Raw genomic sequence first — 24,240 nt, 5'->3', positions numbered from 1 at the left:
GTCTGGGCAAGTCTGGGCCCAGGCTGCCTGGGGTGGGTGGGTGGGCGGGGCAGAGGGGCAGGAGGAAGGGGCAGGAGGAGGGGCAGTTGGGCTCCTCCGGGAGGGTCCTGGCCGGAGGCCTGTGGGAGGTTGGGGCGGGGCTGGCCTTGGGCGGGCGAGACCGGCACGCACCTCGGCCAGGCTTGCCTGCAGCCCAGGGCTCGCTGCGTGGGTGGGTGGGGACAGCGTGCCCCCAGCCTGCGCAGCCCGGGGGGTGGGGGGAAGGCCCGACTGCTCCCCGCGGTGCCTCCGAGAGCCGGGAGGGGCCTCGCCAGCCTGGCTGGCGGTGGTGGATGCTGAGCCTCGCTGGGTGGCTCTGGATGTGGACAGTAGTTCCTGGTGCCACCTGCCTGGCTGGTAATCTGACCCCTTTCCCCAGGGAGCTGGAGGATGCTGGTGCCGCCTGCCCCGGGGGGTGTGTCCGGCCAAGGGCAGCCGTCTGCAGGCCACCCAGGTGGGCGGAAAAGCACCTGCGCCTCCTGAGGCCTCTGCCCAGGACGCGTCGCCCGCAGGCCGGGCAGTGCCCTCCTGCTGCGGAGACTGGGACGCATTCTGCCTCGCTCCGTCCTAGCGCTGGGGAAAGGGGGCCTCGATCAGAGAGGGGGCCTTCGGGGTGGGGGGGGAGGGGGGCAGGTGGCGCCTGGGCCAGTCTCCAGCCTGGACAGGTGCTTGTGGGTGGCAGACGCCCTGGGCCCAGGCCCCACCCCTCCGTGCCCTGCAGGCCCCCCCAGGGGCCAGGGGCTGGACGGGGTGCTCCCTCCTGGGTGCGGGCTGGGCCGTCCCCACCTGGCAAGGCCCCCACAGGGCCCGAGGTGCGGCCTGGGGTGGGGGGGTCCGCCAAGGAGCCATGGGAGGCAGATAAGCCTCAGGAAGTGGCCTCAGACACGGAGGGCTGGGCCGTGTGGATTGCGTGGGTACAGGGAGCGCAAGGCCGACCTCATTGCTGCGGCCCCCGCCCCTCCGCCTGCGGGGCCTCCGAACAGGCTCCCCGGAGCCACGGGCACAGCAGCCGCACGTGCTCAGGATGCACGGGTGCGGGGCCTCGCGGGCGCGGGCTCTCCGGAGCCGGTCTGCAGGCCTCCCCTCTCCGTGAGCCACCTTCCCACCCCTCCCCGCACCCTCTCCCCACCGGGGAGTGTCCGTGGACGCGCCGCAGGGGAGGGCGCAGGTGGCGTGGGTCTGACCCGGGAGCTGCCCCTCCCCTGGTGGGAGGTCCCTGTCTTCCTCTCACCCTGTGGCTCCTGGGGCGCGCCCCCTCCCCGACTTGATCGCGTTTCCCTGGCGACCGCGGCGCCCGGTCTTTCCCCGCGCACCCGCCGGGCGACCCCTCTCTGGCGAGGCATGCACCGCGCTGTCCGCGGGGAGAATCGGCCGCTCGCTGCCGGCGCCTCCGGGAGCTTCTGGCTTCGCTCTGCCCGGGCCTCCCGTCCACGTCCGGAGGGAAGGTCTTAGCGTCCGGGCGTGGATTCTCCCGTGTCCTTCGGGGTCTATGGGCCGGCGAGTGTCCGAGGACCTTGGCCGAACCGGGCACGCGCGGCTCCGTGTTCTCCCCGAGAAGTTGTGTCGTTCGGTTTTTCGTTCGGGCCCAGGAGGCGGGGGGTTCACTTCTGTGTCAGCCTGAGCGCGGCTCCCGAACCGAACCGCCAGCTCCACGTGCGGGAAGGGCTGTCCCCGCCCTGCCCTTGGCGCCCCGCCCTCACACCACGCCCACCCGGCGCCCCGCCCTCACACCACGCCCACCCGGCGCCCCGCCCCTCACACACCACACCCACCCAGCGCCCCGCCCCTCACACGCCACGCCCACCCAGCGCCCCGCCCCTCACACGGCACGCCCACCCAGCACCCCGCCCCCTCACATGCCACGCCCACCCAGCGCCCAACCCCCTCATGTACCACGCCCACCAAATGCCCGCCCCTCCCACACCACGCCCACCCAGCGCCCCGCCCCTCAACACCACGCCCACCAAACGCCCGCCCCTCCCACACCACGCCCACCCAGCGCCCCGCCCCTCAACACCACGCCCACCCAGCGCCCGCCCCTCAACACCACGCCCACCCAGCGCCCCGCCCCTCACATACCACGCCCCTGCAGTGCCCGCCCACCCCACCCCCTCCGCCCCTCCAGTGTCCACCCTCTGTCTCTGGACTCCCACAGCTCGTGGCCCTCTGGGATGGCCGGTGTCGGGGTTCCACTGCCTTTAAGCCGAGTGACAGTCGACTGTCCGCTCATCCGTGCCGGACCCTCAGCGGCCTCCCGGGCGTCTGTGAGCCGCCGCTGCCGTCGAGCCGCAGGGTTTTGTTTGAGCACCTGGTTTGGATCCTTGGGTGAGCACCGGGGGTGGTTGTGGTCATGTGGCTGCCGGTCAGCACCGCCCGTGGGTGGCCTCCCGCCGCCCCCCGCAGCAGGGCCTTCACCTGGGGGCACCTGGCCCCCTCCTGCCTGCCCCACCCGTCCCCCAGCTCTGGCCCTGGATGAAGCCCCTCCCGCTGCCCGCTCCCTGCCCACCTTGACCTGTCACACGGGCACCGGCTCTGCCAGGGCCAGCTCCTCCCTCCGCCGGGTGTGCGCCCACTTCTGTCAGCCGGAGGCCCTGCCGCTGGCCCCGCGGGAGGTGGCAGCGGGGCCTCAGCCCAGGTTCTGCCTGTGCCAGGCAGAGCCACACTGTGGTCCCCACGGCCGCAGGCAGGGACGGGATGCGCTGGGCACAGGCCCTGAAGGAGGGCGGGAGGACTCCTCTCTCCTCCGGCCTCACCGCCCTCCCCTCGTTCCCTCCGCCCCGTCTCCTCCCTCCCCCTTCGTGGGCGAGCTGCCAGCTTCACCTTGTGAGCGGGCGCTGACGTGAACACTCGCCAAGATACAGAGAGAACTGCCGGCCGGCCCGCGTGGCTCAGGGGTTGAGCGACGACCTAGGAAACAGGAGGTCACAGTGCGACTCCCGGTCAGGGCACAGGCCCGGGTTGCGGGCTCCATCCCCAGAGTGGGGCGTGCAGGGGCAGCCGATCCACGATTCTCCCTCATCATGGATGTTTCTCTCTCCTGCTCGCCCTTCCTCTCTGAGATCAATAAAAACATATTTAAGCCCTGGCTGGTGTGGCTCAGTGGATAGAGCGCTGGCCTGTGGACGGAAGGGTCCCAGGTTCGATTCCGGTCAAGGGCACACGCCTAGGTTGCGGGCTTGATCCTCACTAGGGGACGTGCAGGAGGCAGCCGATCCATGATTCTCTCTCATCATTGATGTTTCTATCTCTCCCTCTCCCTTCCTCTCTGAAATCAATAAAAAAAATATTTTAAAAAAACCCAAACATATTTAAAAAAAGGAAGAAAGAAAACTGCTGACCAGCATGTGCGCCCGCGGAGGCAGGAAAGCCTGCGCGAGTCCGAGAGCACGTGGTGGGACCGGCCTAGGTCATGAACTCAAGGCCCCAGAGCCCTCATCCACCTGCGTGTCTGGGGGGACTCAGAGCCGCCCCACGGGCGGGTTCCTGACGAGGCAAGGGCCCCTTTCCGGGGGCAGCACCCGCAGCCCCTGCCCCCGGCCCGGGCGGGCAGCGTCCACCTCTCCAGGAACGGGCGGCCCCACGCCAGGGAGCCCGGCCGGCTGTCCCGGCTGCTGTGTTCTCGCCAGACACATGCCTGCGTCTCATTGCGGCGGCGGCAGATAAGGCCACGGCGAAGGACACAGGGCAGCGCGCTGAGCGCTTCAAAATGTCAAGGTCAGCAGTTCAGGCGCAGGGGCCGCGAGGCGGGGGCGCCGTGTGGAGCCTCTCCCGTCACCGGCACCGGGAAGGCGTGCTGGCGGGACCGGGGGAGCCGCGAGCAGGCAGGTGTCCCCAGCTGGGCCCCGGAGGCTCAGAAGGCCCGCCCAGGGGACCGGGGAGCCCAGGGGACCGGGGAGCCCAGGGGGCCGGGGAGCCCAGGGGACGGGGAGCCACCGGGCGGGCGATGCTGACGCAGGAAGTGGCGGGCTGTTGGGGAATCGGGCAGAGGGCGCTGGGAGTTCCTGTGGGAGAGTGAACCGCCCGAAGGAGAAGTGACCTCCCGCTCTGGCTTCCTGTCCCGCCGCGGGAGTGGGCGGTGCCAGCGCTCGGAGGAAGCGCACTGAGGGGAGCGGCCTGCGCCTCTGCGGTCTCTGCTCACGGCCCCTGTCCCGCCGCCACGGGGACATGCGGCCAGGAGGGGCCTCGTTCCGATGATGGACCTCAGACATGCTGAGCGGAGACCTTCCAGAGATTCCACAGACGACAATAAAGTGACTCTGCCAGCACCTGGGCGTGCCTGCTGTCCGTCCTTCCAGGGCAGCGTGTGCATGTGTGTGTGTCTATGTGTATGCATGTGTGTATGCCTGTATGTGTGCATGTGTGTGCCTATGTGTGGGCATGTGTGTGCCTATGTGTGTGCATGTGTGTGTGCCTATGTGTATGCATGCAGGTATGCCTGTATGCGTGCATGTGTGTGCCTATGTGTGCCTATGTGTGTGCATGTGTGTATGCATACATGTGTGTGCCTATATGTTTTCATGTGTGTATGCCTGTATGCGTGCATGTGTGTGCCTATGTGGGCATGTGTGGATGCCTATATGCATGCATGTGTATGCCTATATGTTTTCATGTGTGTATGCCTGTATGTGCATGCCTATATGTGTGCACATGTGTGACTGCACACATAGGTGATGTATAGGCACATGCATGTGCACACAGGTGACGACGTTTGTGTGCGCACCCATGTGTGTTTTTGGCATGTGTGTGTGAAAGCACCTGATGCTGTCTGGTGAGAAGCAGGTCCATAGCTGGACTCCCCACCCCCGGCCACTGGCCTATCCTGCCTGTGCCTCGGTCTCCCCTCTGTGCAGTGGGAACAATGTGGGTCCTTGCCGTGTGCTCACTGGGCTGCAGGGGTCGCTGGCAGGAGCACGTGACAGCAGGGCCAGCGCAGAGCACGCTCTGCGGTGAGCAGGGTCGTCCGTGTGCACTTGTACGTGTGACCTTGAGGGGAAACTGAGATGATTACTCTGTCCCTTTCATCATGTGACGTATGGTGGACGTCGCCCCTCGTCCATCCTCCGCCAGCGGGGTTTCCGCGGCCGCCTGGCGTTTCCACCGTTTCTTTAACCGGCGCAGTGGCCGTCTCCCTCCTGTGGACGCTGGGTTATCGCCTGGTGGCCCCGTAAATGCACCGCGATGCGAGCCCGTGGACACACTTTCGCCGGAGCCTGCACTATTTCCCTGCGTCACACGTGCGAGAAGACGGGCAGGTCAAAGGGTTCCCGCGTGTCTACCGTGTGGGCACTTCCTCCCAGAAGCCTTCCCACCGTTCACCTCCTTCCCTGGCCGGCCTCGCTCTTTTCACTCTCTCTAAAGCTGGGCGTCACCACGAAACACGCTGCCATTTGGATGAGGCAAAAATAGCATGTTGTTATTTGTGCGAAGTCAGGACACGTTCACGTCTGCGCCCTCCTTCCCCCGCTGCCCGCCGTGCCCTGGGCCTCGGGGAACCACGAGTCAGTGAGACAGGATCGCTGCCCCGGAGATGGTGTTTGAGAGAGGGCGGAGGGAGGTGAACCAGCGACTGGCGGGCCCCACGGTGGTGAGGGCCGGGGAGGGCGGCAAGCAGGGAAGGGGCGGAGACCGAGACGGGGCCCTGTGGGGAGGGGTGGTCAGGGCCAGCCTCTTGCCCTGAGCAGAGACCTGAAGGACGGGCATCTGGCCAGAGGAGGCAGCATGTGCAAAGGCCCTGGGGTCGGGCTGTGCTTGGCGCCTGTGAGGCGGAGCCAGGGGCTGGGGAAGGTGGAGGGGAGGAGGCTCTGACGCTGAGAGCCCTGGGGGCAGCGAGCGGCTCCAGCGAGGAGTGATGGGATCTGCCTTCTTTTAGTTTCTGCACTTTCCTTTTAATCTTCACCCAAGGATGCGCCGAGAGAGAGAGAGAGACAGAGAGAGAGGGGGGGGGGGTGGGGGGGGAGAAATCGATCGGTTGTCCTCCATATGTGCCCTGACAGGGGATTGAAACCGCCACCAAAGGATCCACTCTGGCTGGGCTGTACGTCTCGTCTATCTTATGTTTTATTTTATTTTTCAGTTGTCTGTTGCCTTTAATTAACACCTAAATAGATAACATAGCTAGAATAATAAACGCGCAATATGCTAATTAGACCGGACGTCCTTCCGGAGAGCCTTCCGGACGCGGCTGGGGCCGTGAGGGAAGCCGGGGCCCGCAGCCGGGGGAAGGAGGGCCGGCTCTCGCACGAATGCTGTGCGCGGGCCTCCAGCTCTCCTGTAATTGTCACGTGGAAACGTCTGTGGACAAAAGAGGCCCATGTTCTGGCAAAGGCCCAGGGAAGGGTGGTCAAGGTCGGCCAGGTTTCAGCAGCAGCAGCCGCGTCTCTGCCGCCGGGCGGCCCGTGTCGGGGGCAGAGGTCAGTGTCCGCGACCCTCTCTCTGGTCTCTTCTTCCAGCGCCGGCTGTGCTGGGGGCAGCCCCTTCTCCTTCAATCCTGGGGACTCGGCTGGACCCCTGCACCCCCCTGCCCAGCCCCCTAAACGCCAGCGACGGTGGCAGCGTCGCCCGAGGACGGCTTCCGTGAGGGTCCGGGTTCCGTGGGCCCCCTCGCTGCGAGGCCCACGTCCGCCGCCTGCGGCCAAGAGGAAGCTGCCTTCTGCCGTGGGCACCGGCTCTCTCACCGACTGGCTCCGAGGCCACGGCCGAGTCTGTCCTGTCCCCGCGGCTGTCCGAGCGAGCAGGCCCTCGGGCGGACCCGTCGGGGCAGGGGCGCTGCTGTGGACGGGCTCCAGGCCACCATGCCTGGCCGCCACCCGCTGCCTGGGCTGTGTGTTTTATTTTTTTATTATTTTTTTATTTTTTTAAAATATATTTTATTGATTTTTTACAGAGAGGAAGGGAGAGAGACAGAGAGTTAGAAACATCGATGAGAGAGAAACATCGATCAGCTGCCTCCTGCACATCTCCCACTGGGGATGTGCCTGCAACCCAGGTACATGCCCTTGACCGGAATCGAACCTGGGACCTTTCAGTCCGCAGGCCGACGCTCTATCCACTGAGCCAAACCGGTTTTGGCAGGGCTGTGTGTTTTAAAAACAAATTTAGTCAGAAAAATAAAAACTTAAACTTAGCCCTGGTCAGTGTGCTCAGTGGTTAGAGCGGTGGCACCGAAGAGCCGAGGGTTTGGTTCCCGGTCAAGGGCATGAACCTCGGTTGCGGGGTCACTCCCTGCCCCTGGTCGGGGCGCGTATGGGAGGCCACCAATGCATGTGTCTCTCTCATCAATGTTCCTCCCCCCCTCCCTCCCTCCCTCCCTCCCCCTCTCCCCCCCCTCCGCCCTCCCTTTTACTCTCTCTGAAAAGCAATGGGGAAAATACCATCAGGTGAGGATTGACGAAATAAATAAGCGAACGAATGAGCGTAGAAGCCCTGGCCAGTGTGCTCAGTGGTTACAGCGCCCGCCATGCCCGTCTCCGACACCCACTCAGCCCACGGCTCCGCCTCGCCTCGCCCTGTCTGCGGGTGACGTCTCGGCGGCAGGGAGCGCGGCTCTCACACCGACTCGTCTGTCCCGCCCGGGGATGCGCATCGCGGAGCTGCCGACTCACCGGAGACAGCGTTCCGGCCAGAGCGCGGGTGCCGCCCTGTCTGTCTGGGGCGTTCCTACGACACCTGTCCCCACGCCCCCAGGACCCGCCTTTCCCCGCCTCCGTGCGGCCGTGGCGTCCACCCCAACGCAGTTACACGCGCTTGTGAGGCGCCCGTCCATCTGAGTGGCTTTATTGCTGTGATTTGGGGTCTGGGAAGCGTTGGGGCTTTTTGCCACTCCCCGCCCATCCCGCTCTCCCGCCCGTCGCTGCGTCCCGCCCGCCTGCTGCGTCCCACCCGCACGCGCGCACGCATGGACTCTGCAGTCCGCCGTTCCTGTCCTGCTGGTCTCTGCATGGATAAACGAATATTCATGTATTTTTCGTCGCTTTCCTTTTTAAACATGTTTTTATTGATGTCAGAGAGGAAGGGAGAGGGAGAGGGAGAGAAACATCAGTGATGAGAGAGCATCATGGACCGGCTGCCCCCTGCACGCCCCCACTGGGGACAGAGCCGCAACCCGGGCCTGTGCCCTGACCTCCCGGGAATCGGACCCTGACCTCCCGGTTCCTAGGCCGACCCTCAGCCCCTGAGCCCCGCCGGCCGGGCTCCCCTGCCTTTCAACTGCCCTTTTATTTTCTGTATTTTTAATTTTTTGTCTTTTTTTTAATCCATTGCCCTTTTTGTCAAGAAGGGAAGCATGAAAATTTGTGAATTGTGGTGAAACACACAACACAGAACTGACCCCTGGAGCGATCGCTACGTGCGTGGCTCAGGCATGAAGACCATTCTCACCACCGCCATCTCCAGAACTTTCCATCGTCCCAAACTGCCATTCTGTCCCCAATAACCACTCCCCCCTCCCCCAAGCCCGGCACCCACTGCCCCCCCCCCCGTCTGTGGTTTCGATGACTCTAGGGTCCACGTAGACGTGGGGTCATAGCTCTTGGCCCTGCGTCCGGCGTGCTTCCCGCGGGCCGCTGTCCTCAGGCGTGTCCACCTGTGGCAGGTGTCAGCGTCTCCTGCTGAGCTGAGTCACGCCACGGCCTCTGTCACACGCGTGTTCACTCGCCCACGACGGGCACATGGGCTCCGTCCTCTGGGCTGCGGCGACTGAGGCTGCTGTGGGCACGGGGCACCCGTCTCGCTCCCGGGGCCTGCGTTCAACGTTGGGGCTTCTGGTCCCAGAAGTGGAATTGCTGGGTCACGTGGTCATGTCGCCTTTCAGTCTTTTGAGGGGTTGCCATCCTGGTTTTAGGGGGGCTGCGCCATCCCCCATCCCCTCCGACGGCCCAGGCTTCCCGTGGCCCCACGTCCACGCGACACTTGTCACCTCCTGTCGCCGTGGGCGGAGCCATCCGGCCGGCGACGGCCCCTCGCCGCGGCCTAGGGCGCGTCCCCCCATGGTTGGGGATGTGAGCCTCGCCCCGCCGGCTGGCCCCTCGCCGTGGGCCTCCCTCAGAGAAACGTTGATTCATTCAGCGCCAGGCTGTTCCAGCTTCATGGCGGTTTGATCGACGGATAAGATAGAAAGATACGCAAAGCTCGCACGAGAGGGACTTGATATGCATCGAGGAAGGGTCCCCAGCGAGTGAAGCGTCCAACCGCCACCGCTCATGTGCCCTGTGCGGCGGGAACACTTCCCTTCTGTCCTCGTAGCAACTCCCAGCGGTCAACAGGGCTACCGACCGTCCTCGCGCGGGACCCCCTCGCCGTCTCTGCCCCCAGGACCCCCGGCCCCGACTTGGGGGGGCTCCCTTGCCCCGCTGAGTGGCCAGGCCCGGGAGGCGGGCCGTGCGTGTGGGGGAGCTGAGTGGCCGGGGCGGGGGGGGGGTCTGCAGCGGGGCAGGTGGTGCGCAGGCGGCCGGCGGCTACTCGAGGATGTGCTGCTATTGTGGGCAGCGGCAGGAAGTGGCAGCTCCCGCGGGTCCATGGACAGGACAGCGGGAGGCGTAGCTCCTGCCGGCGGTGGAGGCGTCGGGGTTTCCGGCCCCAGCGCCTGGGCCCGTCCTCGGCCGGTTCCCCTTTCCCTCTGCTTTGTTCCCTCCTCGGCTGCAGCTCCTGGACAGGGTCAGGAGGCGGCCCCGTGAGGAGGGAGCCCCACGCTCTGGGGGGAGGCGGGCAGGTGTGGGCAGGCCGCGGGGGCGGCCAGCAGCCCGTGGAGATGCCCGCCGCGGTGACGTGTGATGGCGGGGTGGGATCGCGGCTGACGTCCCCTCTGCTTGGCTGCGTCCGGCATCCGACGCCGGTTTCCTGGGGTTCAGAGCGCCTGGCGTTTTCCCGGCCTCTGTGGTTGGCGTGGACGGAAGAGGAGCCTTGCTGACGTCTGCTTGGGTCGCTGGGGCCCCGGCCAGGAGCTCGGTTGACGATCAGCAGATTGCCGCCCAGAGCTGTGTCTGCTGGTTCCAGGAGGCGTGGCACTCGGAGATGCCCGTCCGCCGCCTGCAAGGTCTCTCGGGCCTGGCCTTCCTCCGACCTCATCGCTGCCGGCCCCCAGGTCCTTGTCCTGCTCTCAGCTCCTGGCCTCTGACCACCAACCCTGCCACAGGGCCTTTGCACGGCAGTTTCCTCTGCCTGGAGTCTCCAGTCTCAGCCCTGGCTCATACGTTACCTCCTAGAGCCGCCGAGTGGCACCAACTGATTGCCGTCCCTGAAGCCTCCACAGGGTCAGAGAGGCCATGCCGGGCCCAGGTGGCCTCCCCAGTCCACCTCTGGCGGGCGAGGGCCTGGCTGTCCTGAGCCCTGGTCCCTCCCTGGCCCGGGAAGCCTCCCTCGGGGCTGGCGGCGGCGGGCGGCCGGTGACAGTGGACTGTGACTTTGTGCCCTCACTCGGTCAGCGGCGCTGGCGCACGTGCTGACCTGCCCCTGGGGCTGGCACCGGGCTCCATCTGGTGGGACGAGGATGCTGAGACTGAAATAAAACTGCCAATTGCATCCGGCGTGGATGGAGCAATCGCAGCCCGCCCCCGGGGGGAGCACCGAGGCTGCCGGCCGCCGCGGCTCCCGCGGGGGGAGGCTGGTCTGGCCCGGGTGGCCGCGTGGGTCCAGCCCGCAGAGCGCCTGCACCTGGGGCCCCGGCCTCTCACGCACACGTGTGGGGCCCGAGTGTGTTTTCGGGGCGAAGGGCACAGATGAGAGCGGGAGACGGAGTGGGAGGAAGTGCCCGGCCGGGCTTTGTCCCCAGGCGGCCGACAGGGAGGAAGCAGGTGCTTCCTGGACACACTGACCCTTCACAAGCGGCGGCTCGAGTGGGCAAGACCGTCTTGTCCCTGGATGACCAGGGGAGGCCCAGTGTCACGTACCTGCCACGCACCAGACACCGTCCCTCCGACCCTCCACCTGCACAGACGCCGGGCCCTCATGCTGGGTGCTGGGCCTGCCCTGCCCGCCTCCCTGCGGGGCCAGCCCCAGGCCACCACTCCAGGCCACAGCCCCAGGCCACAGCCTCAGGCCACAGCCTCAGGCCACCACTCCAGGCCACAGCCCCAGGCCACAGCCCCAGGCCACCGCTCCAGGCCACCACTCCAGGCCACAGCCCCAGGCCACCACTCCAGGCCACAGCCCCAGGCCACCGCTCCAGGCCACAGCCCCAGGCCACAGCCTCAGGCCACAGCCTCAGGCCACCACTCCAGGCCACAGCCCCAGGCCACAGCCCCAGGCCACCGCTCCAGGCCACCACTCCAGGCCACAGCCCCAGGCCACCGCTCCAGGCCACAGCCCCATGCCACTACTCCAGGCCACAGCCCCAGGCCACAGCCTCAGGCCACAGCCCCAGGCCACCACTCCAGGCCACAGCCCCAGGACACAGCCCTAGGCCACCACTCCAGGCCACAGCTCCAGGCCACCACCCCAGGCCACTGCTCTGGGACCTGCAGGCACCATTCGGGAGGCAGGGCCCTGGGCCCTGGGTGGGGAGCCCGTGGGCCTCCTCCCACCCCCTGGTGCCCAAGTCCTCGGGCACCGCCGCCTGCTGTGGGAGGAAGTGGGCAGCCCTGGCCATCGGTGCCCCCAGGAGGCCTGCAGAGGCTCCTGTCTCCGCCCGAGATGCAGGCCCGACAGGGAGAGTGACGGGCGCAGGTGCATCTGCGAGGCCCGCGGGGCCCTCCCGCCCGGCCAGGACCCCTCACGGGGAGACGTCGTGCGTCCCTGGCAGATGAGGCCGCGTCTGTGAGGCCCCTTCAGGCTGTTCTCCGGCACCTTCTAAATATACCCTGTGAGGGGTTTCTTATCACGGCCAGGCCGCCAGGCGTGGTGCAGGGGACGCTGGGGGACGGAGCCGGCCCGGCCCTGCCTCCACCTCCGGTCCTCGTGCTCCAGCCTAGAGCACGCTGCGGGACCCCGAGGGCCGGGCCTCCCCCCGCCCCCTCCCCCCTGCCACGCCCCCCCCCCCAGCCTCAGGGGCAGGGAAGGCGGAGAGCCGCCACTCCTGGCTGCCCCTGGCTGCTGGCCTCCCGGAGGCACAGGTCTCGGTTGGTGGGAGGGGCCGGGGCTGGAGGCTGGTCCTCTTGGTGCTGTGTGACTCGGGGCGGTGGCTCGCCCTCTCTGACCTCCCCCGTTCTCCTGTGATGAGGGACAGGCTTCGCGAGATGGGGCGTGAACAGGAAGTGGGCTCCTGAGCAGCTCGCTCCCACCGCCCGTCACGCCGGGGACTTGGACCCGCCGGGCACAGGGGCCGCCTCGGGCCGATGGAGAGCAGATGGGTCCCAGCTCCACGGTGGGCACTGCTGGGCCTGATGAAGATGGAGGACGCGCCTGGGGCGGCCTGGGGCCGGGGCCCAGTCCGAGGTCGGCCACCCCAGCCTGGCCCTCGGACGTGCTGTCGTGTTCCGATGGAGCGGACTCCTACGGAACGGCACGTGCGCCCCCACCCAGATGCACCCCCAGACGCTGCCTCCACTGGCCCAGGGCCCTCTGTGGCTGCCGACCATGGCTTCTGCGCCAGCCAGCCAGCCAGCGTCCGCACTTCTCCGTCAGCAAGTGATACGTTGTATCGCTTCTAATTAAAATGTATAATTAATGTGATACATTCAGTGAATTAACATCCTCCGACGTGTCCGGCTGCTGCCTGTGGGGCCTGGCGTTTCAGCTCGCGACCCGGGTCCGCCCGCCATGGGCGCGGAGGCCCCTGCAGCAGCCATGTTTCCTCTGCAGGTGACGTGTGTGGCCCGTGTCCCCGGGGACCTCCTGAGGGTGGGGGACGCTGTCACCGAAGATCCAGGGGCTTCCCCAGCGTCAGGGCCTGTCCCCTGCCTCTCCCGGGAGGCCAGCCAGGCCTGGGTTCGGTGGTGGGTCACCTGAGCCGCCCTGGCCCGCGTGGGTGCCGCTCGGGGCCGGCCACGGGCAGGAGGAGGGCTGGCCTGGCGGGGCTCCGGCTGCCACGTGCTCCGGGTCACCTGGCGGCTGCTGGCGGCGCCCGATGTCCGATAAGGCCGGACGCCCCGGGGCTGGGCTGCGGTCACAGCGTGGAGGTGGCTCGGCCGCCAGGCACAGGCAGGGCATTGTTTGGGCCCAGGGCCACCCTCGCCCCTGGCGGGGCCTCTCCCTGCGGACGCTCACGCGCCCTCCAGGGTTGGGCCGGCAGCCCTGGGCCCATCCCGCCTCCCAGCGCCTCTTCCCCTCGCCCTGCCTGGGAAGTGGGTCTGAGCCCCTCGTCCCCTGGGCCGTGTCCCCGCTCTCGGGGTCGGGGCTGCCCGGTCTCAGAGCCTCGGGACTCGGGCCGGGACCAGGGCCCGGCTCGCCCTGCGCAGGCAGGAGGGGGCGCCCGCCCCCGCGCTCTGAGCCCCGGTCTCCCCCCTCCCCAGCGCAGGAGGAGCAGACAGGCCCACGGGTGGCGGGTGGCGGGCTCTGCCTGCCGTGAGCACAGTGCCTCCCGACGTCGGAGCCACACGGGGGCCTGAACCCGTCCCCTCACCTGAAGGGCGCCGGCCAGCAGGCCTCCGGGCGGCCCAGAGGCTGAGCCGCACTGACCGTGGCCGTCACCGGATCGCCGGCCAGTCTCCCGGCAGGAGGGACGGAGACGAGGATGGGCAGACGGGGGCGAGGGAGATGCGCCCGCTGCGGCCCCTGTCACGCCGGGCAGGGCCGGCCACCGATGCCCCCGGAGCAGGGACGGGCTTGTCCCCACGGGCCGGGCGGGAGGGGGCAGGAGGGATGGCTGGTGCCAGGCCGGGGGAGTCCCGACAGACCATCCCTCCTGCGTCCGTCCGGCTGTGCTGCCGCCCGTCGTCCCATGTGGAAGAGGCTCTGACTTGTGTCAGGGAAACTGAGGCAGGGACCTACCTGGGCCTGTGGTCCTGGGGGCAGCACCTGGGGCCTGGGAGTGGGGGCCCGTCCTCAGGACAGCTTCTGGGCTGAGAAAGGTCACGACCCAGAAGGAAAGCCTCACCCACTGCCTGGTCACCAGCCATCTGTCCGTCCGTCCGTCCGTCTGTCCGTCTGCCCTTGGGGAGTTCCCACGGGGACACTTCAGGGGCCTGGGGTCCCAGCCTCGTGCTCATCAGTGGCCGCATGCGCTGCCGTGTCTGGCTGAAGGCGCGTCCCTGGCTGGGGGTCAGCTCAGGCCCGCTGTGCGGCTGGGTCGCGCTTACCACTTGGTTCATGGCTGGTGGGGGCTGGGGGCTGGGAGGGGCGCCTGGGGGGGCGCCTGTGGGGGAGGGGCACCTCCGGGGAGGGGGCAGGTGGCCACAGGAGCAGACCCCGGCCTGACCGCTGTCCCCTGTCTCGCAGCTTCCTCATCGTGCTGGTCTGCCTCATCTTCAGCGTGCTGTCCACCATTGAGCAGTACGTCGCCCTGGCCACGGGGACCCTCTTCTGGATGGTACGTACCGGCGGCCGGCAGCGCCGCCCGGGGCCTTGTCTCCCCGCCGTGCAGGCGTGGGGCGGGGTGAGCTGCCCCTGGACCGGTGCCCCTTCTGCTGGCCGGCAGCTGTGGTCTTGCCTCGATATCGGGGACCAGAGGAATGGGAGACCGCACCCCCAGCTCTGGTATGTGCAGGATGTGAGCATTGAGCCAGCAGGCCTGAGACGGGTGGTCTGGGAGGGCCTCCTGGAGGAGGCGTCTTCTGAGCTGGGCCGGGAAGGACGGCCACGGGGAGCTGGGGCTGTGGTCGGCGGGGACTCGCCCAAGCCTGCACTTGGGCCCGAGGTCCGGGTGACTCTTGGCCTGGGTTGCGACTGGGACACACAGACCCGGCAGCTGTCCCAGCCCCTCCGCCAGCCCCTCCCCTCTCCCTGGACACCCCTTGCACTGCCCTGCGAGGCTCTCACCCTCATGCCTAGGTCCCCGGCCCCCAAAGAGGGACCCGGGAGCCGTGAGCACAGAAGAATGGCCAACACCGGGCCTGGTCCCCTGCTGCCCAGCCTGTCCGAGCGCCTCACTCAGGGCTCCTCTCTCCCCACCAGCGCTGACCCCTCGGACAGGGCGTGGGACAGCCCCCAGGGCCTCGGGCCAGGGCCCGGAACGCTGACCCCAGGAGGGGCACCTCCCAGGGGACCCGTCTGTGAGGCTGGCGTCAGGGATGGTGGGATGCGGGGCAGTCGGGTCCCCAGGCGGCTGCCTGACTGTCCAAAACCCGGGCATGTGCCCGACCGGGAATCAAACCCACGACCTTTTGGTGCACGGGCGCCGCGCCACCCCTGGGCACCGGCCGGGACGTGAGGGCGTTTCTATTGTAACCAGGTGTCCCGGGGCCAGCGGGCCGCCTGGGACCCCTGTTCTGGGCCACGGGCCTGAGCGACCTCACAGCCCAGGGCCGCCTGGGACCCCTGTTCTGGGCCACGGGTCTGAGCGACCTCATAGCCCAGGGCCGCCTGCCTCGAGGACACGGGCCCCGAACTGTTTCATCTCATGGTTTGATCCCCACCCGGCTCCCCAGGGGCCACCTGCCACTGCCCCCCAGTTGGCTCTTCCCAGGGACCCCGCAAACACCTGTCCTGCCCCCGGAAACCCCAATGCCTCTGCTCGTGAGTGTGGGGCCTGAGTGTCTGGTGTGGGGGCGCCGTCCGTGAGCCTGGGGGCGCCCGTCGTGAGCGTGGGGCCTGAGTGTCTGGTGTGGGGGCGCTGTCCATGAGCCTGGGGGCGCCCGTCCGTGAGCCTGGGGGCGCCCATCGTGAGCGTGGGGCCTGTGTCCGGGGGCTGGCGGCTCTGTTGTCGGGGCTCAGAGGCGGTGCGGGGTTCACTTCTCGGGGGAACGGCAGTGGCAGCGATCGCCAGGGTGGCCGGGTGTCTGTTCTCTGCGGCCGTGGCCCGTCCCCCAAGTGGCCTGTTCTCGGCGGCGGTGGCTCAGCCGCTGGTCCCCCAGGGATTTGTGGACACGCACCGGCGAGCAGATGTGCACGGCCTGGGGAGCGGCCTGGCCGGCTGGGGGGGGCGGGAAGGGCGGAGTAGGGGGGGCTTGGTCTGTGGGCCAAGCTGGCTCCGTCTGGGGGCGGCTCCCGGCCTCGGGTGCAGGGCTGGCACCCATGAGCGGGGTTTCACACAGGTGCGGACACGCATCTTGCCGGCTGCGTGGAGCTGGCTGTCCCCATGGGGACCTCTGGCTCTCCTGGGCAGGCCCGCCCCCGGGTCCTGGTGGCTGGTTTAACTGCCCTGCACTTGGCTCCGTCGCCGCAAGTGCAAGCAGGACAGGCTGCGTGGCAAAGGGGTGGGCACCGTGCCCGCGAGGGACAGTGTGTGGGGGTCCCGTGGTCCTGTCCCCTGCCCCCTGCTCCCTGCCCCCTGCCCCCTGCCCCCTGCCCCCTGCTCCCTGCCCCCTGCCCCCTGCCCCCTGCCCCCTGCCCCCTGCCCCCTGCCCCCTCCCTGCTGCCAGCTTCCTTCCTGGCGCCTCCTCCTCCCTCCTGACATTTCTGAGGTCTGCCTGCCCCCTGGTGGCCAATCTCTGAACTGCGGGCACAGTGTCCACTGAGGATGGGGACTGGGCCTGGGCTGGGGGACCAGAGCGGGGGGTGTGCCCTGAGCACAGAGCCCCTTCCCACTTTGGTTCCGCCCCCCTTTCCACCCCTGTGAGGGCAGAGGCCTGGGCTACCCCCTTTCCCCTCTTCTCTCCTGTGGCCCCCTTGCTGCCCTGCTATCCCCCAGGCACCCTCTGCACACAGCAGGCCTGGTATGTGTGTACGTGTGCATGCACATGTGTGTATGCATGTGTGTGTGTGTGTGTGTGCGTGGGGGGGTGCAGGTCTTCCTTTAAAATAGCGGTTCTCAACCTGTGGGTTGCGACCCCTTTGGCGGTCGAACGACCCTTTCACAGGGGTCGCCTAAGACCATCCTGAATATCAGATATTTATATTACGATTCATCACAGTAGCAACATGACAGTGATGAAGTAGCCACGAAAATAATTTTATGGTTGGGGGTCCCCACAACATGAGGAACTGTGTTAAAGGGCCAGAAGGTTGAGAACCACTGCCTTAAAAAATCTGATCACCCAGCCAGCGTGGCTCAGGGGTTGAGCGTCGACCTATGAGCCAGGAGTCAGGTTCGATTCCCGGTCAGGGCACAGGCCCGGGTTGTGGGCTCCATCCCCAGTGGGGGGCGTGCAGGAGGCGGGCGATCCACGATTCTCTCTCATCATCGATGTTCCCATCACTCCCCCCTCCTCTCTGACATCAGGAAAACATACATGTTTAGAAAAGGTCTGATCGCTCCAGAAGCTCCTCTCGGGCCCCAGGTGCCCCTCAGCCAGGCACCCCGCTGCACCGCCCGCACCCCCCTCTACCCACGCTCCCCCCCCCCCCCCCGTGCCTGCCTCTCGCTGCCCCGGGCACTCCCCGCTCTAGACCAGGCTGTTCCTCCATGGGCACGGCCCAGGCCCAGCTTCTCAGCATCCCAGCTCCGCCTGCCTGTCCCTGCCTCCAGGAGCCCCTGCCCTCCATGGGGTCCCTGCCCCCCGTGGGGTCCCTGCCCGCCATGAGCCTCCAAACCTGCCCTCCGTGGGGTCCCTGCCCTCCGTGGGGTCCCTGCCCTCCATGGGGTCCCTGCCCTCCATGAGCCTCTAAACCTGCCCTCCGTGGGGTCCCTGCCCTCCATGGGGTCCCTGCCCTCCATGAGCCCCTGCCCTCCATGGGGTTCTCCAAACCTGCCCCCCGTGGGGGTCCCTGCCCCCCGTGGGGTCTCTGCCACCCTCCGTCGCCCTGCTCTCAGACCCGTGTGCTGGGGGCTCTGGGGGGCTCAGTGCTCCCTCCACACGCCAGGAGGCCAGGCCCAGGGGGTGCTCCCCACGTGCCCACATGGCCTCCTGGGTCTGCCACTCCCTGCTTCAAGCCCACGCACCCCGCGCGGCCCCCGTAAGACAAGCCAAGTGGCTGAAGGGTCCTGGGCCTCGGTTTCTCCGCCTGTGAAGGGGAGGGGTGGGCAGGACGGCCTCAGCCAAGGTCTTGCTGGGTCTCATGAGCTGCTGAGTCAGGGCCGGGGTGTGGGGGATGCCGGGGAGACAGGGACCGGGCAGCCCCGGGTCCCCCACCCCGGGGGGCAGAGGTGAGTTTCGTCAGGTCTGGCTGGGAAAGGGGGTGCGCGGTGAAGAGAGAATGTGGCCGGACGTGAGAGCGCCCTGGAGGGTCCCCCTGAGACGGGCATGGCGGGAGGGTGCACGCGGGTGCTGGGGGGAGGCCTGGGCAGGAGGGCCCCTCCCCAGCTCACCGTCTCCAGGGTGGGCCCCGGGGGCTCCCGGTGCAGGTGGGAGTCGAGGGGCTTCCTGGGGGGTTTGGTCTGCTGGGCGCCGACCCCACCCAGAGGCAGGGCGTGGGGAGGGGGCCCGGGAAGCCAGGGTGCAGCCCCCGCCCGCGTCCGCCCGGATCCCGGCCCCGGACACCAGGCGGCGCTGTTGTCGGCAAAATGCGGCGGCTGCTGGCGGCGGCCCAGCGCGCGGAGCCAGACCGCAGGCTGCAGGGCGGGCAGGCGGGGTGGGTCCTGCGAGGGGCCCGGGCTGGCGGCGAGGCTCCGGCGGTGGAAAAAAATGCGCTCGGCGCTGTGTTTTCCCAGGGAGCCCATATTTCTTCCTTTTTTCCGAGGCCCCGCGTTTACGGTGCCAGAACGCTGTTATCTCAGCCGGGAAGGCAGCCCCGGCCTCCGGGGATTACGCGTTCTGCTGAGCCAGGGATATTCGGGCCTGAAAAAGCCATTTTGCTGGAATCCCGGCTCTGCCGCGGGGTCTGCCCGGGGCCTGCGCCGCCACGTTGCAGCCCTGAGCTTTGTGGCGGCCGCTCGGGGCGGGGGCGCTTCGGGGGCTGCGGCCGCGCTCGGCACCACGGAGGAGGCCCCGGGCGCACCTCTGTGCGTGTGTGGACACGTGTGTGCTGCTCACGCACAGCGCCGAGGGCACACGCGTGTCCACGCTCTGTGCCCGCGTTTCCGGGCGCACCCCGTGAAGGGGTCCCAGGTTTGGGGGCTCTCCCGGCCCCTCCCCGTCCTGCGGCCGGGCCAGACCCCCCCCCTGCCCCCCGTTCTCCGGGAGACCCTCCCCAGCGGGGAGAGCGGCCTTTTGTCTCCAAAGCACACTCCGTGTTTTCTGACTTTTTCCAAATCCCACACAAAGAGCCGCTCTCCGAAGCCAGCAAACACAGGTAACCGCCCGCAGGCCAGGCCAGGGCCGTGCGGGGCCCCAAGCTGAAGCCGCGAGGCCGGAGGCCTGGGGGATGAGGTCATTGCTGTGGCTTCCTGCTCCGCGGGCGCCGGCCCCTCCGGTGACCGCCCCCCGCCAGCTGCATCCCCCTCCCCAGCCCGGGGCCCTCGCCCGCCCGGTTCCCAGCTGCACCCAGAGGCCCAGGGGCTCCGCGGCCCCTCGCCGCCTCCCGCGGCCGAAGTCCGGGCTATGCTCCCCACACCCTCACTGCCAGAGGGGGCCCGGCTCGGGGAGGCCCCCCGCCCCCCACCCCTCTCTCGCTGGCGTCCCAGGGCTGAGGTCCCTTCTGCCCAGGTCCTCTTCTCTCCTCTGCCTCCTGCGTGGGGGCCTCCTCAGCCCTCACCTCTGCTCGGTGAGCGCCTCATGTCCTAGAGTGGCCTCTGGGATGCCTGCCTGCCGCCCCCGGACTCGGGGTGCCCGGGAGGAGCCCCTCGCCCCTCCTGGACCCTCGGCCCCTTTGTCTCCGTCCCCGGCCCCTGGGAGCCGCTGGCTGAGATGTTCCCGCAGCCCAGGTTCAGCCGCCGCCACGCCCGGCTCTGGGTCCTGCGCCCTCACTCGGCCAGCACCCCGCTTCATGCCTGCACCCCGACCCTCACCCCGGGCCCGGAGGAGGGCGTCATGCCCGGGCGGGGCTGACCCTCAGTTCCCGGGAGCCGGAAGGCAGTGGGCATGTGCCCTCCCGCGTGGGAGTCTGTGTGCGGGCACACGCGTGGGGTGCCAGGCCGCCGGCGGCCGACCCTCTGTGTGGCGGCCAGTGGGGCTCGCCGTTCGGTAGAAACACTGGGCGCTAGAGGAGGCCCCTCCCGCAGCCCCGGCCCTGATGTCCCCGATGCCTGTGGCGAGGGCGGCGGCCACCTCGGGGCTGGGGGCCTGTCTGCTCTGCAGGTCTGGGGGGCCCACAGCCTCGTGCCCACCCCAGGGAGCTGGCGGGGGCGGGGGGGGGGGCGCGAGGGCCTCTGGGGCAGGGAGGGGTGAGGTGGGAGTGGGGTCCAGGGCTGGGCTGGAGGCTGCCTGTCGGGTGGGCGGTGCCGGGTGGGGTTGGGAGGCCCGAGGTCCCTGCGTGAGGCTGTGAGCAGAGCCGTCGGGGCCTGTGCTGGTCAGCAGGGACCCCAAGAATGAGAACCCCTCCCTGGGGATCCTGGGGACACAACCCAGGCCACGCCCCTGAGGCAGGGCCTTCGGCTCCCTGACCCCTGACCCTGACGGGTGCCCTGTCCCACCCGCCCTGTTTGAGGGCCGTTGCCGGCCCAGCGGTTGCAGCAACGTCTTTTTTAAGAAAATGTTTTTATTGATGTCAGAGAGGAAAGGAGAGGGAGAGAGAGAGAGAGAGAAACATCCATGATGAGAGAGAATCATGGACCCGCTGCCTCCTGCACGCCCCCACTGGGGATCGAACCCGCACGCGGGCCTGTGCCCTGAGCGGGGATCGACCGTGACCTCCTGGCTCCTAGGTCGACGCTCAGCCCTGAGCCCCGCCGGCCGGGCTGTGGCACCGTCTCCTCTTCTCACGGGGTTGTCACTGGTGGTGGCGGCTGGACCTGGAGCAGCCTCGCCCCTCCCGTCCCGGTCGCCCCGAGGGGCGAGTCCCGCCGCCGAAGGGGATCCGTGTTCTGGTCCCGAGGGGGTCCAAGCAGGAGGGGCCGAGGCCGGAGAGGACCCCGATGGGCCCCCCCGGCCCCCGCCCCCGCCCGGTGGGCACAGGCTGGGCTGGCTGGGCTCCGGGCGGAGGCAGCTGCCGGGGGGACAGCTGGCATTCCTTCGCGCGGGGCCTCGGAGCGTGAAAACGGGGATCGCGCTGTAACCAGAACCGTCTTCGAGGACCCTGCCCTGTGGGGGTGTCCTGCACGTTTGTCCTGTAACAAAGACGGCCTCTGTGCGGCCCCGGCCGGGCCCCACGGCGTCGCTGCCAGAATTGTCATATCGATCAAGCCTGTTCGGAACACGGGGTGGGGGCAGGAGGAAGAGGAAGCTGTGGGAGATGTTCGAGACGTTCCCGAGGAACGAGTAACCTGAGCCTTGGCCAAGGGTCTGAGGCAGGTGGACGGGCCTGGCGGCGAGAGTCCCGGGAGGGAGGGAGGGAGGGAGGGAGGGAGGGGCCCGGCCCAGCACGTCCACCTGGCCCTCCCGGCCCCCCCCCCTCCCCACAGGCACCGCTGGGCCTGCATGCTCCGCTGGCCCCTGAAGAGAGAGGGGAGGGGGCCTCGGCCTGTGCCTGGTGCTGGGTCTTGTTGGACCTTGGGGAGACCCCACGGGGTCCACTGGAGGCCCCAGGGGCCCAAGACCAGCTGGGCGCCGCCCCCCCCTGCTGTGGGAACCGCGAGCCGGCTGTGTTTCCATGGCATTTCCTGTTTTCCAGCCTTAAACCGGGTGATGGAAGGGGAGGGCTGGCACCTGAGACCTTCCTTCCGGGGGTGACCTTCCCGGAGCCCCTCTGCCCCGGCCCGCGGACCACCCTCCTCCTGGGGGGCCACCTCCTCCTGGGGAGCCACCCTCCTCCTGGGGAGCCACCTCCTCCTGGGGAGCCACCCTCCTCCTGGGGAGCCACCTCCTCCTGGGGAGCCACCCCGCTGGTCCTGGGGAGGCAGGAGCTCTGGGCTGACCAGGGCCCATCACCATGCAAGTGCCCACTCAGCAGACTCCATGGCCGGCACCGGGTGTGTGTGTGTGTCCGTGTGTGTGTGCGTGTCCGTGTGTCTCTCTGTGTGTCTCTGTGTGTCTGTGTGTGTGTGTCTGTGTCCGTGTGTGTCTTTGTGTGTGCGTGTCCATGTGTGTGTCTCTGTGTGTGCGTGTCCGTGTGTGTGCGTTTTCGTGTGTGTGCCTGCATGTGTGCCTGCATGTGCATGTGTGAGTCTGCGTGTGCGTGGTTTCCAGGTCTCTCTCTGCACAGCCAGGCTCTGGGTGGTCTCTTTCCCCACCTCCCCCCGACCCCCCTCTTTCCCTCTTTTCAGAAATTGATGACTCAGCTCCAGGTTGGTCGGTAACCAGAGACGGAGCCTCCCGGGTTGGGGTGCAGGCGGGTGGGGGCCCCGCTGGCTCTGCTCGGATGGGGAGCCCAGCCCCAGCCCCAGCCCCAGCCTCACCCCCAGCCCCAGCCCCAGCCCCAGCCCCAGCCTCACCCCCAGCCCCAGCCCCAGCGTGGGCGGGAGGGCCTCAGGAGTCAGCAGGCCCTCTGCCCGCCCAGGAGGGACACCTGTCCAGGAGGGGGTTCCGGCCGCCTGCAGCCCGGCCGCCCTGCGAGGCCTGGGCCCGCTCTCCCCTGTGCCCTCGCGGCCTCTCCGAGCCGGGCCCTCGCGGGGCTGGGCTGCGCCGGGGATTTGGGGGGATCAGAGGGGCCGTCGTCCTGGGACAGGTGTCTCCTTTATGCTCGGCCGGGGGGGGCGCTGGTCATTAGAGCCACAGGCAGGGGGTCCGCACGGGGCAGCGGGGGCCGGTTTTGTTCGGGCCTTGTTCTCACATCTGACCCGGCCAGCTGGAGCGCCTCCCGTCCACGCGGGCAGCAGCTGACACAACATAACGGGGCTCGGGGCGCAGCGGGGGCCGGGCACCGCGCCGTGTGGGGGCTGCGGGGCGGCCTGGGGGCGGCGGGATAATGGGACGAGCTGTGGGGCGCGGGGCGGGCCCCAGCTGTCGCCCCACAAGGGGCTGCCTGGGGGGCCGGGCGAAGGTGGGGCCCAGCTGTGCAGGTGCAGAGTGGCCACTCAGAGGGGTGCAGCCGTGCCCCGCCTCCAGGGCCCCCAGTGCGCCATCGAATGCATCCCTGGTCACCCGGCAACTCGGTGGCAGAAGGAAGGGAGCTGGGCACCAACCCTCCGGCCTCAGCCCCAGCCCCCAGCCCCCAAACCCCAAACCCCAGCCCCAGCCCTTGCATCAGCCCCAGCCCCCAGCCCCAGCCCCTGCCTCACGAACTGGCCTCAGACCCGGCACGACAGCCCCTGTGGAGCGGGTGGGACAGCCAGGCGTCCAGGGAGGGGGGGCCCCAGGGCCGGGGCTGTGGCAGCCTGTTCAGTAGCCGGGGGAGATGGCCCATGGCCAGGTCCAGCCCACGTGCCCGCCGGTGACTTCAGGGTCCAGGCGAGTGGATGGGCTCACGAGGCCCCGATGGCACCGTCCATCGTGTCGGGAGGCCGAGGAGCCCGCCGCGTTCCCGGGGCCACAGGAACGGGGGATGGCCCCTCCCCCGAGGCGTGCAGGTCCTGCCGGGCTCCCCCTCCCTGGGGGGCAGCATCGGGCAGAGACCCCAGACCCCAGCCACCTCTGCCCAGTCACGTGGACCCAACCACGGCCGGGCAGGAAGCCCCCTGTGCCGGCCCCAGGCCGCGGGCCGGGACCTGACGGCGGTGCCTGTCCTCATGGGCGAGGGCGAAGGCGAGTGCGTGGGTGAGGGTGCGGGCGGGCACAGGCGAGGGCGAGGCTGGTAGACGTAGCAGGTTGGGAAGATGCCCCTGGCCCATGCGACGCCTGACTGAGAAGCGGGCAACGCACAGGTGCACACGTGGAGGCAGAAACACAGGCACAGCGGACAGGCACGCAGCGGCACTGCACACAGTCACACAGATGCACAGACACACACACATGCACACGTGTGTCCGTGTGCGTGCACCAGGCCCGAGGCGGGGCGGCCGGGAGAGACCCCAGGGCCGCGTCCCGCGCGCGCAAGAGCCGTCAGCTCGGGAGCACGGGAACACAGTGCGAGGCTGTGCTGGGCCCGGCCCCCCTGGCGGGCGCGGATCTGGTCCGTTTCGCACAGGAGGCGCCAGGAGCCTGAGCCTTCGGAGCGGGTCGGGGGGGGCCGGGGGCGGGGGGCGGCCTCTCCACGGTGTGTCCAGCTTCGTGAGCAGCCTGTGTCCCTTCTCCCACCCGGTCTGAGCCCGGCCGCCCTTCGGGGGCTGCCCTTCGGGGTGCGGCCCCGTGTCAGCCCTTCCCTGGCGGCACCGACCGGGAGGTCCCGCAGGCGATGGCCGGGAGTCTGAGCTGGGCCCCAGGCCGTGGCCTCGCTCGTCCTGTG

At 68.6% G+C, this 24,240-nt stretch overlaps 2 protein-coding genes across 3 annotated transcripts in view; one reads left to right on the top strand and one right to left on the bottom strand.

Moving 5' to 3' along the window:
- LOC132241847 (insulin-like) overlaps positions 1–24,240 on the bottom strand; it is a 394,596-nt gene that overhangs the window by 153,219 nt on the left and 217,137 nt on the right. The gene's annotated exons all lie outside the window — the stretch shown is intronic.
- KCNQ1 (potassium voltage-gated channel subfamily Q member 1) overlaps positions 1–24,240 on the top strand; it is a 222,236-nt gene that overhangs the window by 5,630 nt on the left and 192,366 nt on the right. For both annotated transcript variants that reach the window (XM_059710702.1, XM_059710703.1), the window contains exon 2: positions 14,347–14,437. In XM_059710702.1, coding sequence (XP_059566685.1) covers positions 14,347–14,437 — 91 coding nt within the window. The remainder of the gene's footprint in view (positions 1–14,346; positions 14,438–24,240) is intronic.

This window comes from Myotis daubentonii, chromosome 9, assembly GCF_963259705.1.
Source record: "Myotis daubentonii chromosome 9, mMyoDau2.1, whole genome shotgun sequence".
Classification (NCBI taxonomy): domain Eukaryota; kingdom Metazoa; phylum Chordata; class Mammalia; order Chiroptera; family Vespertilionidae; genus Myotis; species Myotis daubentonii.
Note: the sequence above shows the minus strand (reverse complement) of the source record. Positions and strands in the feature narration are given on the sequence as shown.